General features: G+C 48.7%; 1 protein-coding gene across 1 annotated transcript in view; it reads left to right on the forward strand.

The window, feature by feature from the left end:
* The window catches only part of LOC140427374 (ran-binding protein 17-like), a 1,937,807-nt gene extending 1,930,721 nt beyond the window's left edge, over positions 1-7,086 (forward strand). The window contains exon 28 of the mRNA XM_072512921.1: positions 6,866-7,086. Coding sequence (XP_072369022.1) covers positions 6,866-6,968 — 103 coding nt within the window. The 3' untranslated portion in view covers positions 6,969-7,086. The remainder of the gene's footprint in view (positions 1-6,865) is intronic.
* Positions 7,087-19,862: the final 12,776 nt, after the last annotated feature.

Raw genomic sequence — 19,862 nt, forward strand, 5'->3', positions numbered from 1 at the left:
TAGCTGCTGGCGGACGTATGCAGACTTCATGCCCATGACTTAAGCGTCTCCAATTAAACGTTCGATGTGCTGGACTGTCGACACTGCCTGGCAGTCACAGTTCATACCTAGGATGTGCAGGGCATGCCAGAAATCGTCCAGAGACTCCCCGGGGAGTTGCTGTCTCGTGGCCAGGAGGTGCCTGGCGTACACTTGATTCACTGGTCGAACGTAATGTCCCTTCTGGAGCTCCATCGCTTCAGAGTAGGTGGGCGCATCCCGGATGAGGGGAAAAATGTCAGGGCTCACCGTGAATAGAGGACTTGGAGCTTCTGCGAGTCCAAGGCTTCTTCAGCGGTTGTTCAGAGGTAGCTTTCGAAGCAGGCTAGCCAGTGGTCAAAGGCGGACGTAGCATTGGCTGCTTGAGGGCTCAGCTGCAGGCGATCAGGCTTGATGCGGAGATCCATCGTTTAAAAAATCTTGCTCAATAAATTGATGTACCGTCAATTACCACAAGACGAGAATGGTGGAACAATTGAGGCTTTATTGAGCAAGATGTGTGCCTCCTGTAGCTGGAACCAGAATGGCTGCAGCATCGGAGAGCACACACATTTATACGCCGTCTACTGGGCGGAGCCAGCAGGCAGGGATTTACCATTGTACCCTTAATATACGGGCCGTAATACGTATAATATGCCACTAGTGGTGACTACCACACTGTGTGAGAGGAGAGTGTGCGTCTGTGAGAGAGGGGAGAGTGTGACTGTGTGAGAGAGAGGAGAGAGTGCTTGTGTGAGAGAGAAAAAGAGGGGAGAGTGTGTGGGGGAGGGGAGAGTGTGTGTGTGGGAGGGGAGAATGTGTGTGTGAGTGGGGATGAGTGTGCGTGTCTGAGAGAAAAAGGTGAGAGATTGTGTGAGAGAGAAAGGTGACAGTGTGTGTGAGTGAGAGAGGGTAGAGTGCGTGTGTGAGAGAAAGAGGGAAGAGTGGATAAAAGAGAGAGGTGAGAGTGTGTGAAAGGGGAGAGTGTGCATTTGCGAGAGAGGGGAGAGAATGCATTTGTGAGAGAGAGAGGGGATAGTGCCCGTGTACTGCGCCATAACAATTCTGCAATTCTGAGGTGCAAGCTCAGTCCATTGTAACAGCTGAGCCTCATTGAATGTGGTAGATCCCGTCTGAAATAGGCATTCAGAGCAACTTGCTGGGTACTTGCCATTTAATATCAGAGGCCACCCAATGTAAATTGCTTTCTGGTATTTGGTTCTACAAACTGCTAATCAAGGAGGCTGTCAGGGGGCAAGTGGAATCAAACTGGGACAAACAGTGAAGTGGTGGAGCAGTATTGTCCTAAAGGAGCCCTCCTGTTTCACTTGAAGCTGATGTGTTGGGTGTTCTGGATCACAAACAGGTCACCAACACCGGAAGTGGTACAACTCTATTTTATTATAAGGTTAACTATATTAACATACTTGAACTGTGGGTAAATGCAATACCAGCTTTAACTGTTGACCCTTGCCTAGTCCTAACCAGGTGATGCACTCAGCACATGGTGAATGTCTGTGTTGCAGGCTGTGAGCTCTGTGCTCCGAGCTGGCTGATACTAGATACTCTCCCGTCCACTGTCTTTATAGTGCGTGCGCTCTCACTGGTGATTGGCTGCGGTGTTGTGTATGCTGATTGGTCCCACTGCATGTCCATCAGTGTGTGTGCGTGTGTCTGCACTATGATATACTGGTGTATATTATGACATCCCTCCCTTTTATATAAAGAATATGTGCCTGCATGACAATAAATATCATGTAGTGAATGTACCTGACTATGTGTGTGCGTGTTATTTACATGACTATGTACATGAGGCTAATCTATTTACACGGGAAGGTGCCTGGTGCTGAGAAATAGGGTGTCACACCAACAACGAAATGAACATTATATACAAACTACTGGAACGATGAAACAGGATAACAGAACAGATCAAAGAGTCCAACATCGTAAAACTCATAAGCCAAGTCTCTGAGGTGGACGACGAATTCTGGTTGACCGCCTCAAGGGTGGGTCAGGAGCCACCGGCTGAGGAACGGGCTGGGCCACGGCAGAGTGAGGAGGATGCAGAGTATTCGGAATCTCCACATAGTCCAGGTTGGGGACAACAGGCGGGCGTGGCACCGGCGGAGGATCACGTAGCGAGCGTGGAACGAGACGAAGGGCACGTCGATTGCGGCGGCGAATGGAACCATCTGGCAGACGAACCAGGAACGAGCGGGGAGACACCTGCCGAAGAACCACAGCAGTTGTAGACCAGCCACCCTCCGGAAGATGGATACGGACGTTGTCATCCTGCGCCAGAGCAGGGAGATCAGTCGCCTGAGCATCATGCGCCGCCTTGTGTTGTGCACGAGACTGTTGCATCCGCTGAAGGACCGGAACGCGGTCGAGGTCTGGGACGTGAATGGACGGCACCGTGGTCCTGAGGGTGCGACCCATGAGCAGCTGGGCTGGCGACAGGCCCGTGGAGAGTGGGGCCGAACGATAGGCCAGCAAGGCGAGGTAAAAGTCGGATCCTGCATCGGCAGCCTTGCAGAGGAGCCGTTTGACGATGTGGATGCCCTTTTCCGCTTTGCCATTGGATTGGGGGTGCAGGGGACTGGATGTCACATGCACAAAGTTGTACCTCCTGGCAAAGTTGGACCATTCCTGGCTCGCGAAGCAGGGGCCATTGTCTGACATCACAGTGAGTGGGATGCCGTGACGAGCAAAGGTCTCCTTGCAGGCACAGATGACCGCCGATGATGTTATGTCGTGCAGGCGTATGACCTCCGGGTAGTTCGAAAAATAGTCTACAATCAGAACATAGTCCCTGCCGAGCGCATGGAACAGGTCAACGCCTACCTTAGACCAAGGGGACGTGACCAACTCATGGGGTTGTAGGGTCTCACGTGGTTGGGCCGGCTGGAACCGCTGACAGGTGGGGCAGTTGAGCACTGTGTTGGCAATGTCCTCATTGATGCCAGGCCAGTACACAGCCTCTCGGGCCCTCCATCGGCACTACTCCACGCCAAGATGGCCCTCGTGTAGCGGTTCCAAAACGAGCTGGCGCATGCTGTGCGGAATCACGAGGCGGTCCAGCTTCAGGAGGACACCATCGACTACTGCCAGATCGTCCCTGATATTGTAGAACTGCGGGCATTGGCCCTTGAGCCACCCGTCCATCATGTGGCGCATGACACGCTGTAGTAGGGGGTCAGCCGCAGTTTCGCGGCGAATGTGGATAAGGCGTTCATCCGTGGCCGGCAGATTATGGCCGTGAAGGCCACATGGGCGCCAACCTGGCAGACGAACCCCTCTGGGTCACACGGGGTGTTGACTGCCCTGGACAGAGCGTCGGCTATGATCAGGCCCTTGCCCGGGGTGTATAGGAGCTGGAAATCGTACCGCCGGAGTTTAAGCAGAATGCGCTGGAGGCGAGGGGTCATATCATTCAGGTATTTTTGTATAATGTTGACCAGCGGGCGATGGTCGGTCTCGACAGTGAATTGGGGGAGGCCATACACGTAATCATGAAATTTGTCGACCCCAGTCAACAGGCCCAGGCACTCCTTTTCGATCTGCGCATAGCGCTGTTCCATGGGGGTCATGGCACGTGATGCATATGCAACGGGGGCCCATGATGAGGCCTCATCGCGTTGCAGGAGCACCGCCCCAATGCCGGATTGGCTGGCATCCGTTGAAATTTTAGTTTCCTTCGTGGGGTCAAAAAATGCCAATACCGGGGCCGTGGTAAGCTTGGTCTTAAGCTCTTCCCATTCGCGCTCGTGGGCGGGAAGCCATTGGAAGTCTGTCGTCTTCCTGACCAGGTTCTGGAGAGCTGTGGTATGGGAGGCGAGGTTGGGGATGAACTTCCCCAGAAAGTTGACCATGCCCAAAAATTGGAGGACCGTCTTCTTATCCGCTGGCTTCTGCATGGCCGTGATGGCTGCCACCTTGTCCGCATCCGGCCGCACACCCAACCGGGAGATGTGGTGCCCTAGGAACTTGAGTTCCGTCTGGCCGAAGGAGCATTTGGCTCTGTTGAGGCAAAGGCCTTGGTCCCGTATTTGTTTGAAAACGCGCTGGAGGCGACTGATATGCTCCTGCGGGGTGGTGGATCAAATGATGATGTCGTCAACATAGACGCGTTCACCCTCAATGCCCTCCATCATTTGCTCCATGATCCGGTGGAATTCTTCTGATGCCGATATAATCCCAAACGGCATCCTGATGTAGCAGTATCTGCCAAACGGGGTATTAAAGGTACACAGCTTTCTGCTGGACCTGTCTAGTTGAATTTGCCAGAATCCTTTCGAGGCGTCAAGTTTGGTGAAGGTGTTGGCCCGAGCCATCTCGCACGTGATCTCCTCGCGCTTGGGGATAGGGTAATGCTCCCTCATTGTGTTGCGATTCAGATCCTTTGGGTCAATGCAGATTCGGAGCTCGCCGGAGGGCTTCTTTACGCACACCATGGAACTGACCCAGTCGGTTGGTTCCGTCACTCTGGAGAGCACTCCTTGGTCCTGGAGGTCCTGCAGCTGCTGCTTGAGGCGGTCCTTGAGGGGTGCTGGGACTCTGCGAGGTACATGAACCACAGGCGTGGCGTCTTGTTGAGCAGGATTTTGTAAGTGTATGGAAGCGTGCCCATGCCTTCAAAAACATCGCGGTGCTGGTCGATGATGGCATTGAGTCGCGCCCTGAAGTCCGCATCCTGGAAGGCAGACGTGTCCTCTGGAGAGAGAGAGTGTACTCGTTGAACGAGGTTTAGGAGTTTGCATGCCTGTGCGCCTAGCGCAGAGTCCTTCGAGGAGCCCACGATCTCGAAGGGAAGGATGGCTTTTCGCGAGTTGTGCGTCACTTCGAGTTGGCATGAACCGGAAGCAGGAATGACATTGCCATTGTAGTCCACTAGTAGGCAGGTCGACGGAAAAATGGTTGGTTTAACCCCAAGGGTCTGAAAGGCTGACCACGCTAGGAGATTAGCGGAAGCACCAGAGTCCAGGCGGAATCGTATCTGGGATCGGTTGACCGTCAGGGTGGCACACCACTCATCGTCTGGATCAATGCTGTGCACCGACAGCGGCTGGTGGCTTTGATTCGGGGACAGCCTGTTCTTTGTTATAACAGCGACTGGAAAAGGCTCCCTCGGGTCCTCAGTGTCACTGGTCTGCGGAAAATCGGACTCGGTTTGGGGGTAGGTAACTGCTTGTTGCAGGGTTCTTCGGAGGTTTATTTCATTTCCTGGTTCAATTTGAGGCATTGTGCTGTCATTCCAGGTGAAGGAAGGTTGTTTTACAGCTTTAAAAGATTTTTTCTTTGATTTGGGATGTTTCCCCTTTAAATGGGCGTGGTCCAGTGCCTCTGATGTCATGACGTGTGTGACGTAGCACGTAGGATGCGTTTGCACATGCGCAGATCGCGGTTCCTTTACTGATGGCCGTTTTCGTGATTGCGCATGCGCGGCGTCGCGCAACTGCTCATGTGCAGTTCCTTTACAAAGGTGGCCGCCGACCAAAATTGTTCTCTGCTCCGGTATTTCGGCCTTGAGGTGAGTATTGGCGATTCTCTTACCTTCCCTTGCTGGTTGGAGTGTGTTTTCCTCACAGTATTTGCCGAATTTGTCCAGGACTGCCTGGAAGTTGCGCCTGTTTTGCCCCTTGGAGAACTTGAATTTTTTAAAGATTTCTCCTGCTCTGGCACCGACGATGGTGAGGAGAAGCTTTGTTTATTCAGGATCGGCCAGGTCTTCTAGTTCGGCTGCGAGCAGGAAGATTTCAAACGTTTGCCGGAATGCCCGCCAGTTTTCACGGAGATCGCCGTGGCACTGGAACTGCTGCGGAACCCGGATCTTGAACATCTTGCCTGGGTATCGTTGCTGGTTGTCACTGTACGCTGAGGTGCTGGCGATGCGGAGCGGCGGCGGCGGGTTGATGTTCTCCATACTTCAGGATGCCGGAATGCTGATTAGTTGCAGGTGGGTCTCAGAATTGCTAGTATGCAACCAAACCTGGTATCATGATGTGTTGGGTGTTCTGGATCACAAACAGGTCACCAACACTGGAAGTGGTACAACTCTATTTTATTATAAGGTTAACTATATTAACATACTTGAACTGTGGGTAAATGCAATACCAGCTTTAACTGTTGACCCTTGCCTAGTCCGAACCAGGTGATGCACTCAGCACATGGTGAATGTCTGTGTTGCAGGCTGTGAGCTCTGTGCTCCGAGCTGGCTGCTACTAGAATGAGCGGGAACTCTCTTGTCCCCTGTCTTTATAGCGCGTGTGCTCTCATTGGTGATTGGCTGCTGTGTTGTGTATGCTGATTGGTCCCACTGCATGTCCATCAGTGTGTGTGTGTGTGTCTACACCATGATATACTGGTGTATGACAGAAGCTACAAAAGCAGGTTTCAACCTCACCTTATACTGAGCTTCTGCTGAGCTGAGCATCCAGAGTGGCACTTTACTCAGCTGGTCATTAAAATGGTTCTAAGTCACTATGTGTAATGAGACTGCCAATTTGCATAAATTCGGAAGGGTCCAACCTGAGTGAGGCTTCAACCATCCAGGAAAACAGGCAGACAGGGTAGTGTGATTTCATGCTTGTATTTCAATACCCGCTCCATCCAATTTCCTCTAGTGAGGTTTGGGGGTGAGGATTAAAATCCTTCCTTTATTGTTTGTATTCACATGAAGAATTGACTCTTGGGTGTGATGCTAGCAGACTGGTACCTCCAGCAAAGGTAAAGGGAAAAGGTTTTTTTAATTCAGACACAGACTTATTTTTCAGTTGTTTGGTTTTTAAATGGGATTCCCTTTGAATTTAGACATCCTGATCCTGTTTGATTTCTTCCCCAATTGCAGGTTTACACAGAACATGTCCGTGTTTAAACGTGATGTGACCGAGATTTTACGCATCAGCACAGCTGCCAATACCCCTGTGGGCACCGTGTATATGATGAGCTGATCCTGAACACAGAGGGATCCACAGTGCCCAGGACAGTGAGCCTTATGCCAGTACATTTTGTTGCTGCCACAAAATAAAATGTCTTTTCCACCTTGGCGCTCGAGACAATGGTGCTCTTCCTGGGATTGGGGGGGGGGGGGGGGGGCGGTGGGTGGTAGGGGTGTACTCATGTACTCACTAATAAAATCCAGTGAAAATTCAGGGTGAGTTGATATCTGAATTAATGCCTCACTTATTACCTGACTGACACTGGTCTCGGTGTCAGTGCAAACACTAGGTTCGAACCATAAGTTAATGTTGGGTCCAAAAACTCTAGTTTACAGTGGAGCCAATTCACAATAACTCTGATACGATTACATTTTGCTTACAATGTAGCACACTTCTCAGATGGGCAGCAGTCGAATTCCAAATATGTGTGTAAATTATATTGGTAGTCAGTGCCAGTTTGACAGCCCATTGCCAAAAATCAGAGTTCGAGTTACCTAGTTATGTGTGAATAAATTCACCCTTCTGATTTTTAAGATTCCTTTACGTAGAAACATAGAAGATTATAGCAGGAGAAGGCCTTTTGGCCCTTCGAGCCTGCTCTGCCATTTATCACAATCATGGCTGATCATCCAACTCAATAGCCTAATCCTACTTTCTCCCCATAGCCTTTGATCCCATTCTTCCCATTTGCTATATCCAGCCGCCTCTTGAATATATTAGCTGCCTCTTGAATATATTAGCCACCTCTTGAATATATTAGCTGCCTCTTGAATATATTTAGTTCTAACAGAGGTGAACCCCTTCCCCGGGTAAAAACAGTACACGTGGTAGCACATTTAACCAATAAAGAATACAGTAGGCAGTTACCAATGCCAGTAAAATCTCCATGTGGTGCTGTTTTATCCATCTTTGAAGGTTGCAGTTATGTGGGCAACAGCTGTAGTCCGGTACCTTGCGAAAATGGCCACTGCCTAGACAGTGGTGACCCATATCTTGCCCTTACGTAACATTGACACATATTTATATTTACGCAGAAATGTACTCACAAACATGCTGACACCCACCCATATGTGCACATTTACATCCATCCAGCCGTACATGGACACGTGTAACCCACAAAGGGTGAAATTTCCCAGAAAAGTCTATTCCACAAAACCCAGGATAATTACAGTCCAACCAATTGTTGCCTCATCGATGTACTCTCAGCAAAGTAATGGAAGGTGGCATTGAAAACACCTTTAAGCGGCATTTACTCAGCAACACTGTTCACCAGTATTTACTTTGGGTTTCACCACTACCATTCAAATTCAGATCTCCTTACAATCTTGGTTTAAACATGGAGAAAAGAGCTGAATTCCAGCGGTGAGGTGAGAGTGACTGCCCTTGGCATCAAGCAGTATTTAACCAAGTATAACATCAAGGAGCCCAAATAAAATTGATGCCAGTGGGAATCAGGGGAAAGCTCTTCACTGGCTGGAGTCATACCGAGCACAAAGAAAGATGGTTGTGATTAGTTGATTGGTCGTACAGAGTATTTCTGAAAAAGAGATATATTGAAGCTTTTCATCCTACACTGATCAGCCCCTTGCACTGGTATTCTTATTGAGTGTCCCCCTAATGAGTGCAAATAAAAAGCATTGGTTGTGATTGTTAGAGGCCAATCATCTCAGCCCCCAGATCTCGTTGTACGAGTCCTTCCTATCAGTATCCTGGGTCCGAGTGTCCTCAGCTGCTTTATAATGTCTTTCCTCCCACAATAGGTCAGAAGTGAGGATATTTGCTGATGATTGGACAGTGTTCAGTTACATTAATACACCCTAAGATCAGAAAATGCTGACCGGAAACCTAGCTGTACCATCCATATAAAAACAGTGGCTACAAGAGTGGGTCAAAACTGGGAATTCTATGGTAACTAACTCATCTGACTCACAAAGCCTCACCACCATTTACAAGATGTGGAGGTGCCGGCGTTGGACTGGGGTGAGCACAGTAAGAAGTCTTACAACACCAGGTTAAAGTCCAACAGGTTTGTTTCGATGTCACTAGCTTTCGGAGCGCAGCTCCTTCCTCAGGTGCAGCGCTCCGAAAGCTAGTAATTCAAAACAAACCTGTTGGACTTTAACCTGGTGTGTAAGACTTCTTACCATTTACAAGGCACAATGAGTTTGATGGACTACTCTTCACTTGCCTGAGTGAGTGCAGCTCAATAAACACTTAAAACACTCAGCACCATCCAAGACAAAGCAGCTCACTTGATTAGCATACCATCTACAATTTTAAACATTCACTATCTCTACCACAGGAGCACCATGGCAGCAGTGTATGCCATCAACTTTCCAGCAGTTCTTCAACAGCACCTTCCAAATCCACCATCTCTGACGCCTAGAAGAGCAGCAAATCCATTGGAACACCACCACCTGCAATTTCCCCTCCAAGTCTCACACCATTCCTTCATTGTCACCGGCCAACATTCTGGAACTCCCTCCCTAACAACATTATGAATGTACTTTCACCTCACGACTGCAGCATGTTTAGGAGGTGGCTTAACTCTACCTTCTCAAGGACAATTGAGGATGGACAATAAATGCTGGCCTTGCCAGGGATACCCACATCCCATTACTAAATAAGAAAATAAGTTACCCATGCATTCACTCTCACCCACACATGTGTACACATCCATACATACACACACTCACCCACATTCATATATCAACCTGGTAAACCTTCGCTGCACCCCCTCCAAAGCAAAAACGTCCTTCCTCAGATAAGGACACCAAAACTGCACACAGTACTCCAGGTGTGGCCTCACCAAAGCCCTACACAATTGCAGTAAAACATCCCTATTTCTATACTCAAATCCTTTTGCTATGAAGGCCAACAAACCATTTGCATCCTTTACTGCCTGCTGTACCTGCGTGCTTACTTTCAGTGACTGATGCACGAGAGCACTAATGACTCGCTGAGTACCCATCTCTCTCAATTCACACCCATTCTGCCTTCCTATTTTTGCAACCGAAGCAGATAACCTCATATTTACTACATCATACTGCATCTGCCATGCATAGGTCCACTCACTCAGCCTATCCAAATCCCATTGAAGCATCTCTGCATCCTCCTCACAGCTCACCCTCCCACCCAACTTTGTATCATCTGTAAATTTGGAGATAATACATTTAGTTCCCTCGTCCAAATCATTAATATATAATGTGAACAGTTGGGATCCTAGCACAGATCCCTGCGGTACCCCACTAGTCACTGCCTGCCAATCAGAACATGACCCATTTATTCCAACGTTTTGCTTCCTATCTGCTAACCAGCTTTCTATCCATCTCAAGACACCACCCACAATCCCATGTGCTTTAACATTACATAGTAATCTGCTATGTGAGACCTTGTCAAAAGCCTTCTGAAAGTCTAAATAAACCACATCCACTTGGTATCCCTATTCAACTCTACTAGTTACATCTTCAAAGAATTCTCGTCAATTTGTCAAGCATGATTTCCCTTTCGTAAATTTATGCTGACTTTGTCTGATTACACCACTGCTTTCCAAATGCTGTGCTATGAAATCCTTGATAATGGACTCTAGCAACTTCTCTATTACTGACGTTAGGCTCACTGGTCTGTAGTTTCCTTTTTCTCTCTACCTCCCTTTTTGAATAGCGGGTTATATTAGCTACCCTCCAATCTGTAGGAACCATTCCAGAGCCCAAAGAATTTTGGAAAATGACCACCAATGGATCTACTATTTCTAGGGCCATTTCCTTAAGTACTCTGTGATGAACATTATCAGGCCCTGAAGATTTATCCGCCTTCAATCCCATTAATTTCCCCCAAACCATTTAATAACAATAATAATATTGTCACAAGTAGGCTTCAATGAAGTTACTGTGAAAAGCCCCTAGTCGCCACATTCCGGCGCCTGTTCGGGGAGGCTGGTACGGGAATTGAACCCGCGCTGCTGGCCTTGTTCTGCATTCAGCCCCTCTTTACTAATTTCTTTACTAATATTAATTTCCTTCAGCTCCTCACTGAAACTTGTGTTTCTCAGAATGTCCGGTACATTATTCATGTCTTCCTTTGTGAAGACAGCAGCAAAGTACGAATTTAGTTCCTCAGCCATATCTTTGTTCCCCGTTATGAATTCTCCCGTTTCTGGCTGCCTACATCGTTTTTATCACTCTTTTTCTCTTTACCTACCTATAGAAACTTTTGCAGTCAGTTTTTATGTTCCCCACAAGTTTACTTTCATCTTGTATTTTCCCCTTCTTAATCAATGACTTGATCCACCTTTGCTGAATTTTAAACTGTTCCCAATCCTCAAGTCTATTGCTTTTTGTATGCCTCTTCTTTGAATCTAATGCTATCTCTAATTTCCCTTGTAAGCCATGGTTTGGCCACAGTTCCTTTTCTACTCTTGCACCAAATAGGTATAAACAACTTTTGGAGTTCATTTATTTGTTCCTTGAATGCTACCGATTGCCTGTTCACTGTCCTTCCATCCAGTAATGTTTCACAGTCCATCATAACCAGTTCATGCCTCATACCATAATAGTTACCTTTATTGAGGTTCAGGACCCTGGTCTCAGAATCAACTACCTCACTATCCACCTTGATAAATAATTCTATCATATTATGGTCACTCATCCCAAAGGTTTCTCTCAATTAGATTGCCAACTAATCATTTCTCATTACACAACACCCAGTCCAAGATGGCCTGTTCCCTCTTTGGTTCCTCAACGTATTCGTCCAAAACACCACCCCGTATACACTCCAGAAATTCCTCCTCTAATGTGACTCACCCAATCTAAATGCAGATTTAAGTCGCCCATAATCACAGATGTTCCTTTAATACGTGCATCTCTGATTTCCTGACTAATCCCATTCCCAACATTACCATTACAGTTTGGTGGTCTGTATACCACTCCTACGAATGTTTTTTGTCCCTTGGTGTTTCTTAACTCAACCCAGACAGATTTCACATAATCTGTGCTTATATCTTTCCTCAATATTGTAGCAATATCTTCTTTAATCAACAATGCAATTCCACAACCTTTTCCTTTCTGTCTGTCCTTCCTAAAAACAGAATAGCCCTCAATGTTTAGTTACCATCATAGAAAAATCATAGAATCATAGAAGTTTACAGCATGGAAACAGGCCCTTCGGCCCAACCAGTCCATGCCACCCAGTTTTTACCATTAAGCTAGTCCCAGTTGCCCGCACTTGGCCCATAACCCTCTATACCCATCTTACCCATGTAACTATCTAAATGCTTTTTAAAAGACACAATTGTACCCGCCTCTACTGCTACCTCTGGCAGCCCATTCCAGACACTCACTACCCTCTGAGTGAAGAAATTGCCCCTCTGGGCCCTTCTGAATCTCTCACCTTAAACCTATGCCCTCTAGTTTTAGACTCCCCTACCTTTGGGAAAAGATGTTGACTATCTACCTTATCTATGCCCCTCATTATTTTATAGACCTCTATAAGATCACCCCAAGCCTCCTACGCTCCAGGGAAAAAAGTCCCAGTCTATCCAGCCTCTCCTTATAACTCAAACCATCAAGTCCCGGCAACATCCTAGTAAATCTTTTCTGCACTCTTTCCAGTTTAATAATATCCTTTCTATAATAGGGTGACCAGAACTGCACACAGTATTCCAAGTGTGGCCGTACCAATGTCATGTACAACTTCAACAAGACGTCCCAACTCCTGTATTCAATGTTCTGACCAATGAAACCTTGGTCACCTTGGAGCCATGTCTCTCTAATCCCAACTATATTATAACCCTTTACATCTATCTGCATGACTAATTTATCCATTTTATTTTGAATGCTCCCGTCTCTGCTATTTTTTACAGTGTCATTATCTGATACAAGCCCTTGATTTCTCTGCTTATCACTTTTCTTATTCTCCTTGCTGTCTTTTTCTCTTGTTCTTGATTCCCTCTGCTCTAAATCCTTACATAGGTTCCCATCACCCCGACTAATTAGTTTAAATCCTCCCCAACCATTCTAGCATGTACCCCTCACAAGGACTTCAATCCCAGTCCTGCCAGGTGTAACCTGTCCCGTTTGTACAGGTCCCACCTTCCCCAGAACTGGTCCCAATACCCCCAAAATCTGAAACCCTCCCCTCACAGCAGCCACATATCCAAATATCCTGCTATTTATACCCTGAATAGCACTTGGCACTGGTAGTAATCATGAGATCACTACCTTTGAGGTCCGACTTCTCAACTTTCTTCCTAACTCCCGATATTCTGCTTATAGGACTCATCCCTTTTTTCATCGTTGGTACCGATGGGTACCACGACCACCGCTGTTCACCCTCCATGTCCAGAATGTCCTGTAACTGCTCCAAGACATCCTTGACCCTAGCACCAAGGTCATCAGTTACATCACCCAAATGCATTGCACCAAACTCACTAACACATTCCCTTTCTTTTACAGCTCACTGGAGCTAGCAGCAGCTCACCGACAGGGAAAAGCTGTATGTCCTTACCCCCATGGAAGAGATGGTGCTTACATCACAGGAGCAGCAATAATTAAGGCCATGGTCAGCGGCAGGACTGAAACCATCAAAAATAACAGCATTCTCATATCTAATACTCCTTCACAAAACCTATTTCCCACTAATCCCACAATCTGTCTTCACCACAGCCCTGCCTATGTACCTTTCGCCTTTAAAATACCCTGCAACTGCAACCTGATCAGTGATGGAAGAACAAGCAATACGGTGCGGCAGGGTAGCACAGTGGTTAGCACAATTGCTTCACAGCGCCAGGGTCCCAGGTTCGATTCCCGGCTTGGGTCACTGTCTATGCGGAGTTTGCACGTTCTCCCCGTGTCTGTGTGGGTTTCCTCCGGGTGTTCCAGATTCCTCCCACAGTCCAAAGATGTGCAGGTTAGGTGGATTGGCCACGCTAAATTGTTCTTAGTGTTAGGTGGGGTTACTGGGTTACGGGGATAGATTGGCGATGTGGACTTAGGTAGGCTCTTTCCACGGGCTGGTGCAGACTCAATGGGCTGAATGGCCTCCTTCTGCACTGTACATTCTATGAAATTCTATGAAATAGAGGAGCAAGAAAACAGTGACTCTCCCAGACACCAAAAACAGTGACTCGGGCAGCCATCAGAAACACAGTGACTCTTACAGCCACCAGATCAAATACTGACAGTGAGAATGTTTAATTATAGCCTCAAGGCATGATCTGCATTTGGTGAGACATTGGCAACAAGTGACCTTCAGCCAGGGCAGGGAGCAAGGGTACCAGAGGTGCCAACCTCCTCGAGGCCGCGGTTACACACAAATTCTGGGGTGATGGATTCAATTGGACTTCTTGTTGAAGGCTGATGGGTGTACACAATAAAATTCTTGCTGCACTGGCAGTCCTGCCAGAAAGCTATCAAGAAGCATAGAGAGGTCTGACCACAACTAGCTTAGGGTTTTCCACAGTTTGGTGTCCATTCTTTCCATTGTTGAAGCGATGGCCAACTCCATTAGCAGACTTGCAGACTCAACTGTGATGCAGCACCTGTAGGCTGATGTCTCATCATCCATTGTAATACAAATAGAAGTCACTCAACACCTTGGTATCGCAGTGAAAACTCAGGCGAAAGTCATTCAAGCTGAGCTTTCTTCCAGTCAAGCTCAGATCGCTCTTGTGAAAACTTGTTGCCAATACAGCCATAGATTTCAGACTATGTAATCATAGCTGGTCATGCCAGTGTTCAAATGGGCTTGCAGGGTCTCACAGCAGTCTATTAATCTGTCCTCCAGTACATTGTTGAGATTGCAGAGATGTTGGGCCTGGGTTTATAGCTTTGGCAGCATAGAGCGCAAGCCTGTTGATCTCTCTCAGGATAAATATATTGTCCTCCCAAACACTGCCACTCTGCCAGTGCCCTTATTGTTGCCAATCCAGATCCCCGCCACCCATGTCAAAATGGTACAGTCACTAGATTAACACTGCATAGAAGCACCAGGACAGACTCAGGGATCACGGCACTAGAGAAATGTATATGGGGTGATCAGTTGTCATCTGTTTGCAGTCTGGCACGGCTTCATTTACAAATTTTGTTTTGAGTTTAATTTCTGGTGGCTTTTATTTTTACATTGTGGCCAAGCAGACAATGTAATAGTCAGTAACAGGAGGTTATGGTATGAGGCCATTGGGATTGTCTTCACTGGTATTGCAGCCAGCTAACTTGATTCTGGATAGCCTGGCCAAAATGAGCTATGCGGTTACCTCCTCGATTCTCCCCATCTTCCTTTTGACCCTTCTCGTCTTCCTTAACAGGTGGCTGTACAGCCGGTTGCAAGGGTTGTCTGCCATCTTGGTGAGTGTGCACCATATCACCATAAATCCTGCCATGCACTCTGTCAAGCACTGCAATGCTCCTTAAGAATGATCCAGCCATTAGAAACATTGGGCGCGATCTAACCAAATTTGTTCTAAGTGTGGTAGCTAGCGGGAAATGCCGGAAGTTTCCTGACAGCCGACCAGGCAAAGCCATTACCGGTATCTAATGTTAATTAGTCCACTTAACGAGGCCCCATGGGCTTCACGCTACAAATGACTGTCCTGCCGCGTGATTCGTCGGGACCTCGCCTGGCAGCTTCCCGCTAAAGACAGGGAGTAGCACTTAAACCGATCTGCAGAACAACCCCACACAGCAAGCAGCCGTGTCACCAAGGAGACCAGCTCCAAGATTTGGAGATGCCAACCTGACCAGACAGGATGTCCTGTTCCCCTGAGGGGCTCGGAGTGTCAGCCACAGGGCAGCCAGTGCTGCTTGGAAGGAAGTGGCAGTGGCCATCCGTGCGGGGAGTGTGACCAGTAGAACCGGCACCCAGTGCCGCAAGAACATAAAAGACTTCCACTGGGCTGCACAAGTAAGTTGGTATCGGCCCCCTGGCACTTGTCCCACCTGTCACCCCCATCACCCCCAATGACCATGCGCCTGGCACCTCTCCCACCCAGCACCATATCGTGCCCCAGCCCACCCATGCCCAGCATAGGGATCCAAGCTTGCCCCCCCATTACCCACCTCTCCCACCCCTGCAATGCATGAAGCGTGCGGCTCATAATAGCCTCACTGACTTGCCATAGGAGAAGTTGGCCCACAACAGATGGGAGAGGGCCCAGATGGACAGCAGGGTGCCGGACAGAGTCCTCACCCCTACGAGACACGGGCTCTGGAGGTTGTGAGAGTGGCCAAGGACAGAACGGCCACCAACATCGTGATAGGCCTGTGTCACAGAGGTAAGTATCTACCGGCCCTCACCCAGTTGTCCTGTCACACGTGTTGTTCATGCCAGCACGCTGAATCTTCCACTGACCCACATGTCCATTCTCCCGCAGGATCACCATCTGAAAGTGCCGGCCCATCCGGGGTGGGAGCCCCCTTTTATTTTTGTTTATAATCTTTATTGTCACAAGTAGGCTTACATTAACACTGCCATGAAGTTGCTATGAAAAGCCCCTAGTCACCACATTCCGGCGCTCATTTGGGTACACAGAGGGAGAATTCAGAATGTCCAATTCACCTAACAGCATGTCTTTCAGGACTTGGGGGAGGAAACTAGAGAACCCGGAGGAAACCCACGCAGACAGGGGCAGAACATGTAGACTCCACACAGACGATGAGCAAGCTGGGAATCGAACTTGCGACCCTGGAGCTGTGAAGCAAAAGTGCTACCCACTGAGCTACCATGCCGTCCACCTGCCCTGCCTCCCACGAGAACACCTCGGAGGAGAGCTCCGAGGATGCCACCATCATCGGGTCACGGCTGTCATCCCCACCCTCCATCAGCGCAGAAACACACACCCTTGGTGGGCAAAAGTAGTGGACAGGCTTCCAGGACACAACCTGGTGAGCACCACACAGCTGCTGATGCACATCAGGTGGAGGCAGGAACATCCAGGCAAGACAGCAGACGGAGGTCTGCTGGATCCCAAGACCCAGCTGGGTCCCAGTCAGATGCTGAGCCTCTGCACCAGGTTTACCCGGAGCTGATGCAGTGGATAGGGCGCGGCCGTGAGATTAAGCTGCGGGTGCAGGAGATAGCGCCGGCAATGCGTGGCACCGAGACCAACTCTGCTAGGGTGGCGACCGCAGTGGAGAGCCTGGAACACAATGTCGGCATCATGAGTGGTGGTGTCTAAGGCGTGGTTCAGTGACGGCCATGGCTGTGTGCCTCGGCGGCATGTCCGAGTCAAGGAGGTTGTGTTCCTGATGCAGGTGGATGTTACTGAGGTGCTCTAGAGCATGTCCCAGTCCCTGAGGACCGTGTCACAGACGCAGGTGGGCATTGGTGTTGAAGAGCATGGCCCACACACAGGGGCATCGCTGAGGGCATCTACACCATGGTGCAGACATTGGGGAGCCACCAGGACTGACAGAACCAGATGATATAGGGGCCTCTGGAACACAATTCAGCTTCCCCTCCTTTCCAAGGTGACCCTCAGGACCCTACAGGCACCGTGGGTTGAGAGAACACTGGATGGCAGCCCAGAGCCTCCCTATGGGGTGGCGACAGCGGCCACCAAGCCTCCCCCCTCCCCCCCCCCCCCCCCCCCCCCCCACCCCGACAACCACGCTTCTGGGAGTCAGTGTCCAGAACATGGTGGCACGCAGGGCATGTGCCGCTGGCAGGTGGGCCTGGGCCCTCCAGCCCCAGAACCCCCGGAGGATGACCGCCAGGGGCATCAAAGGCCACGGGATGTGGTAAACAGCAGGCTGCCTCCACCACTGATATGCATCCCAGGGACAGGCGTAGCAGCAGAGCATGAAGGGCCACGCAGTTAGAGGATCACAGAGAACACTGGGGTGGAGAAGGAGGAAGGGGGCGGAGAAGGGCATGGAGAGGAGGGCACATGGAGGAGGGGGGAGGGGTGAGGAAATGGGCAGCACCATTGGGGGCTAGGGACATTTGGGGTCACTATTGCAGAACAGGAAAACACGTTGCACCCGAGACATGTGAAGCCTTCCTTCCGCAATGCGGGCCAGCCTCTGGCCCCTGGCCCAGCCCTCCAGGCGGGTTGTCCTGGTTTTGTCACCCCCCCCCGACCCTGACCCAAGGCATACCACGTGCATGTGATGGGCACGAGGAGTCAGACTATGGCATAATGAGGAGCACCAGTGCTCAGCTCACAGCGGGGTATCTGCACCCTCCTGCCTTCGACATGGACCCCCTGACAGTGCCGACACATGCCCATCACCCTGGAGTGATGTAACACAGACCCTGGGAGGGTACAACAGAGCAGTTAGTGGGATTGGGGAAGGTGAGGTGGGCCGGGTGGGGGATGGGGGCACGAGTGTGCTGGGACTGTGGGTGGGAAGTGGGGAGAGGGTGAGATGATGGAACAAGCCACATTCTACATAACACGGGCGAGGATAAGGGCCTCCCTGGCCCTCTGGGCTTCCGGACCCTCACCGCTTTACATTAAAGTTACATGAAAATGGTGGGTCGCGAATGTAGCTGGCATGGCCAATGTTTTTCAAACTTTTTTTGCCCGAAACCCATTTTTACCAACTGGCCATCTTTCGGGACTCATGCCAGCCGACCTTCACGATCCACGCCGCCTGAACTTCGCAACCCACCATTTTCACTTACCTTTAATGTGACAGGTGAGCCTGCTTGGTCCTCATCATCTCATTACTTTCTCATTCAATGTTACATTTCTGATAATGACTTCAGCTGATGATTTAAGATTGATGCAACAATCTGCTGTCTCTGCATTTTTCTGGTGGACATATCCTGTGCATGTGTTTGTGTACTGATGTGCCATCAATTATACAAAGACGAGTTGTGGAATGAAACTGTGGCTTTAATAAGCTAATGAGAACCTGCTGGCAACTGATCACGAAGGGGCAGGGCCAGAGGTCGGCCACCTTTATACAGAGCCTATGGGGAGGAGCCACAGGAGGAGCCAGCAGAGACAACAAACAATATATGCAATACAGTAATAGTAGTTTACCACAATATATACAATACAGTAACAGTGGTTTACCACAATATATATAATACAGTAACAGTGGTTTACCACAATATATATAATACAGTAACAGTATGTACATGTGCTGCAGGCACCATCTTAGAAGCAAATCTGCAATCATAACACTGAAAAGCTGAGTGCTGCAGAGCTGAATTTTGTGGTCAAAATACTTTGCGACTAAAATCATCACAAGAAGAAGCAGTATGAGGGTGCAGGAGCCATTTATGTATGAAGCCCCGCATTTCTCCTTTTAGTTTCCAATGTGTTGAAAGGGTCAGGCCTTGGGGCGGTAACATGTTTTCTGTGAAACAAATAAAGTGATTGATCTTATCCTTGTTGGGAGTCTTGCACACTTCCATTTAATGTGGGATATTCTGTGCAAACTGAAACAGTTTGAAAGATATGTGCCCTGCAGCCTGGGCCTTTTATCTGTTTTATAGTGTAAGTATATCATTAAAAGGTTAATAGACCAAAATATAATAAAGGAAACTTCAGTGCAAATATTTCATTTTGGGAACGATCTCATGTGGAACCAGAAAGCAAACCCAGCTTCACTCTCCACGACTGGAGGAAATCTTATTAAAATATTTATTAATGGATGTTGAACTCACAGCACTAATCAAGCAGGTGCAGTGCCTGTGGACATGAACTGGGTGCAGTAGAAGAACATTTTGAAACTGTGCTCAAACAAAAGAGAACCCTTTATTAATACCCTTTGCATCCTTTTATTAAAATCATGATGTATTGGAAAATGTTTAAGTGTGTTTTATTTTAACTGTTTTCTGGCTGAAGCTATAGGATTGGGATGTTGTACCTGGTCTCCTCAGTAATGAATGAAGTGTCCATTAATGCTGAAGGGTGAATCTGAGGATTTCTACAGGCAGAAGATACAACCAGAAACA

Source organism: Scyliorhinus torazame, chromosome 7 (genome assembly GCF_047496885.1).
Source record: "Scyliorhinus torazame isolate Kashiwa2021f chromosome 7, sScyTor2.1, whole genome shotgun sequence".
Taxonomy (NCBI): Eukaryota; Metazoa; Chordata; class Chondrichthyes; order Carcharhiniformes; family Scyliorhinidae; genus Scyliorhinus; species Scyliorhinus torazame.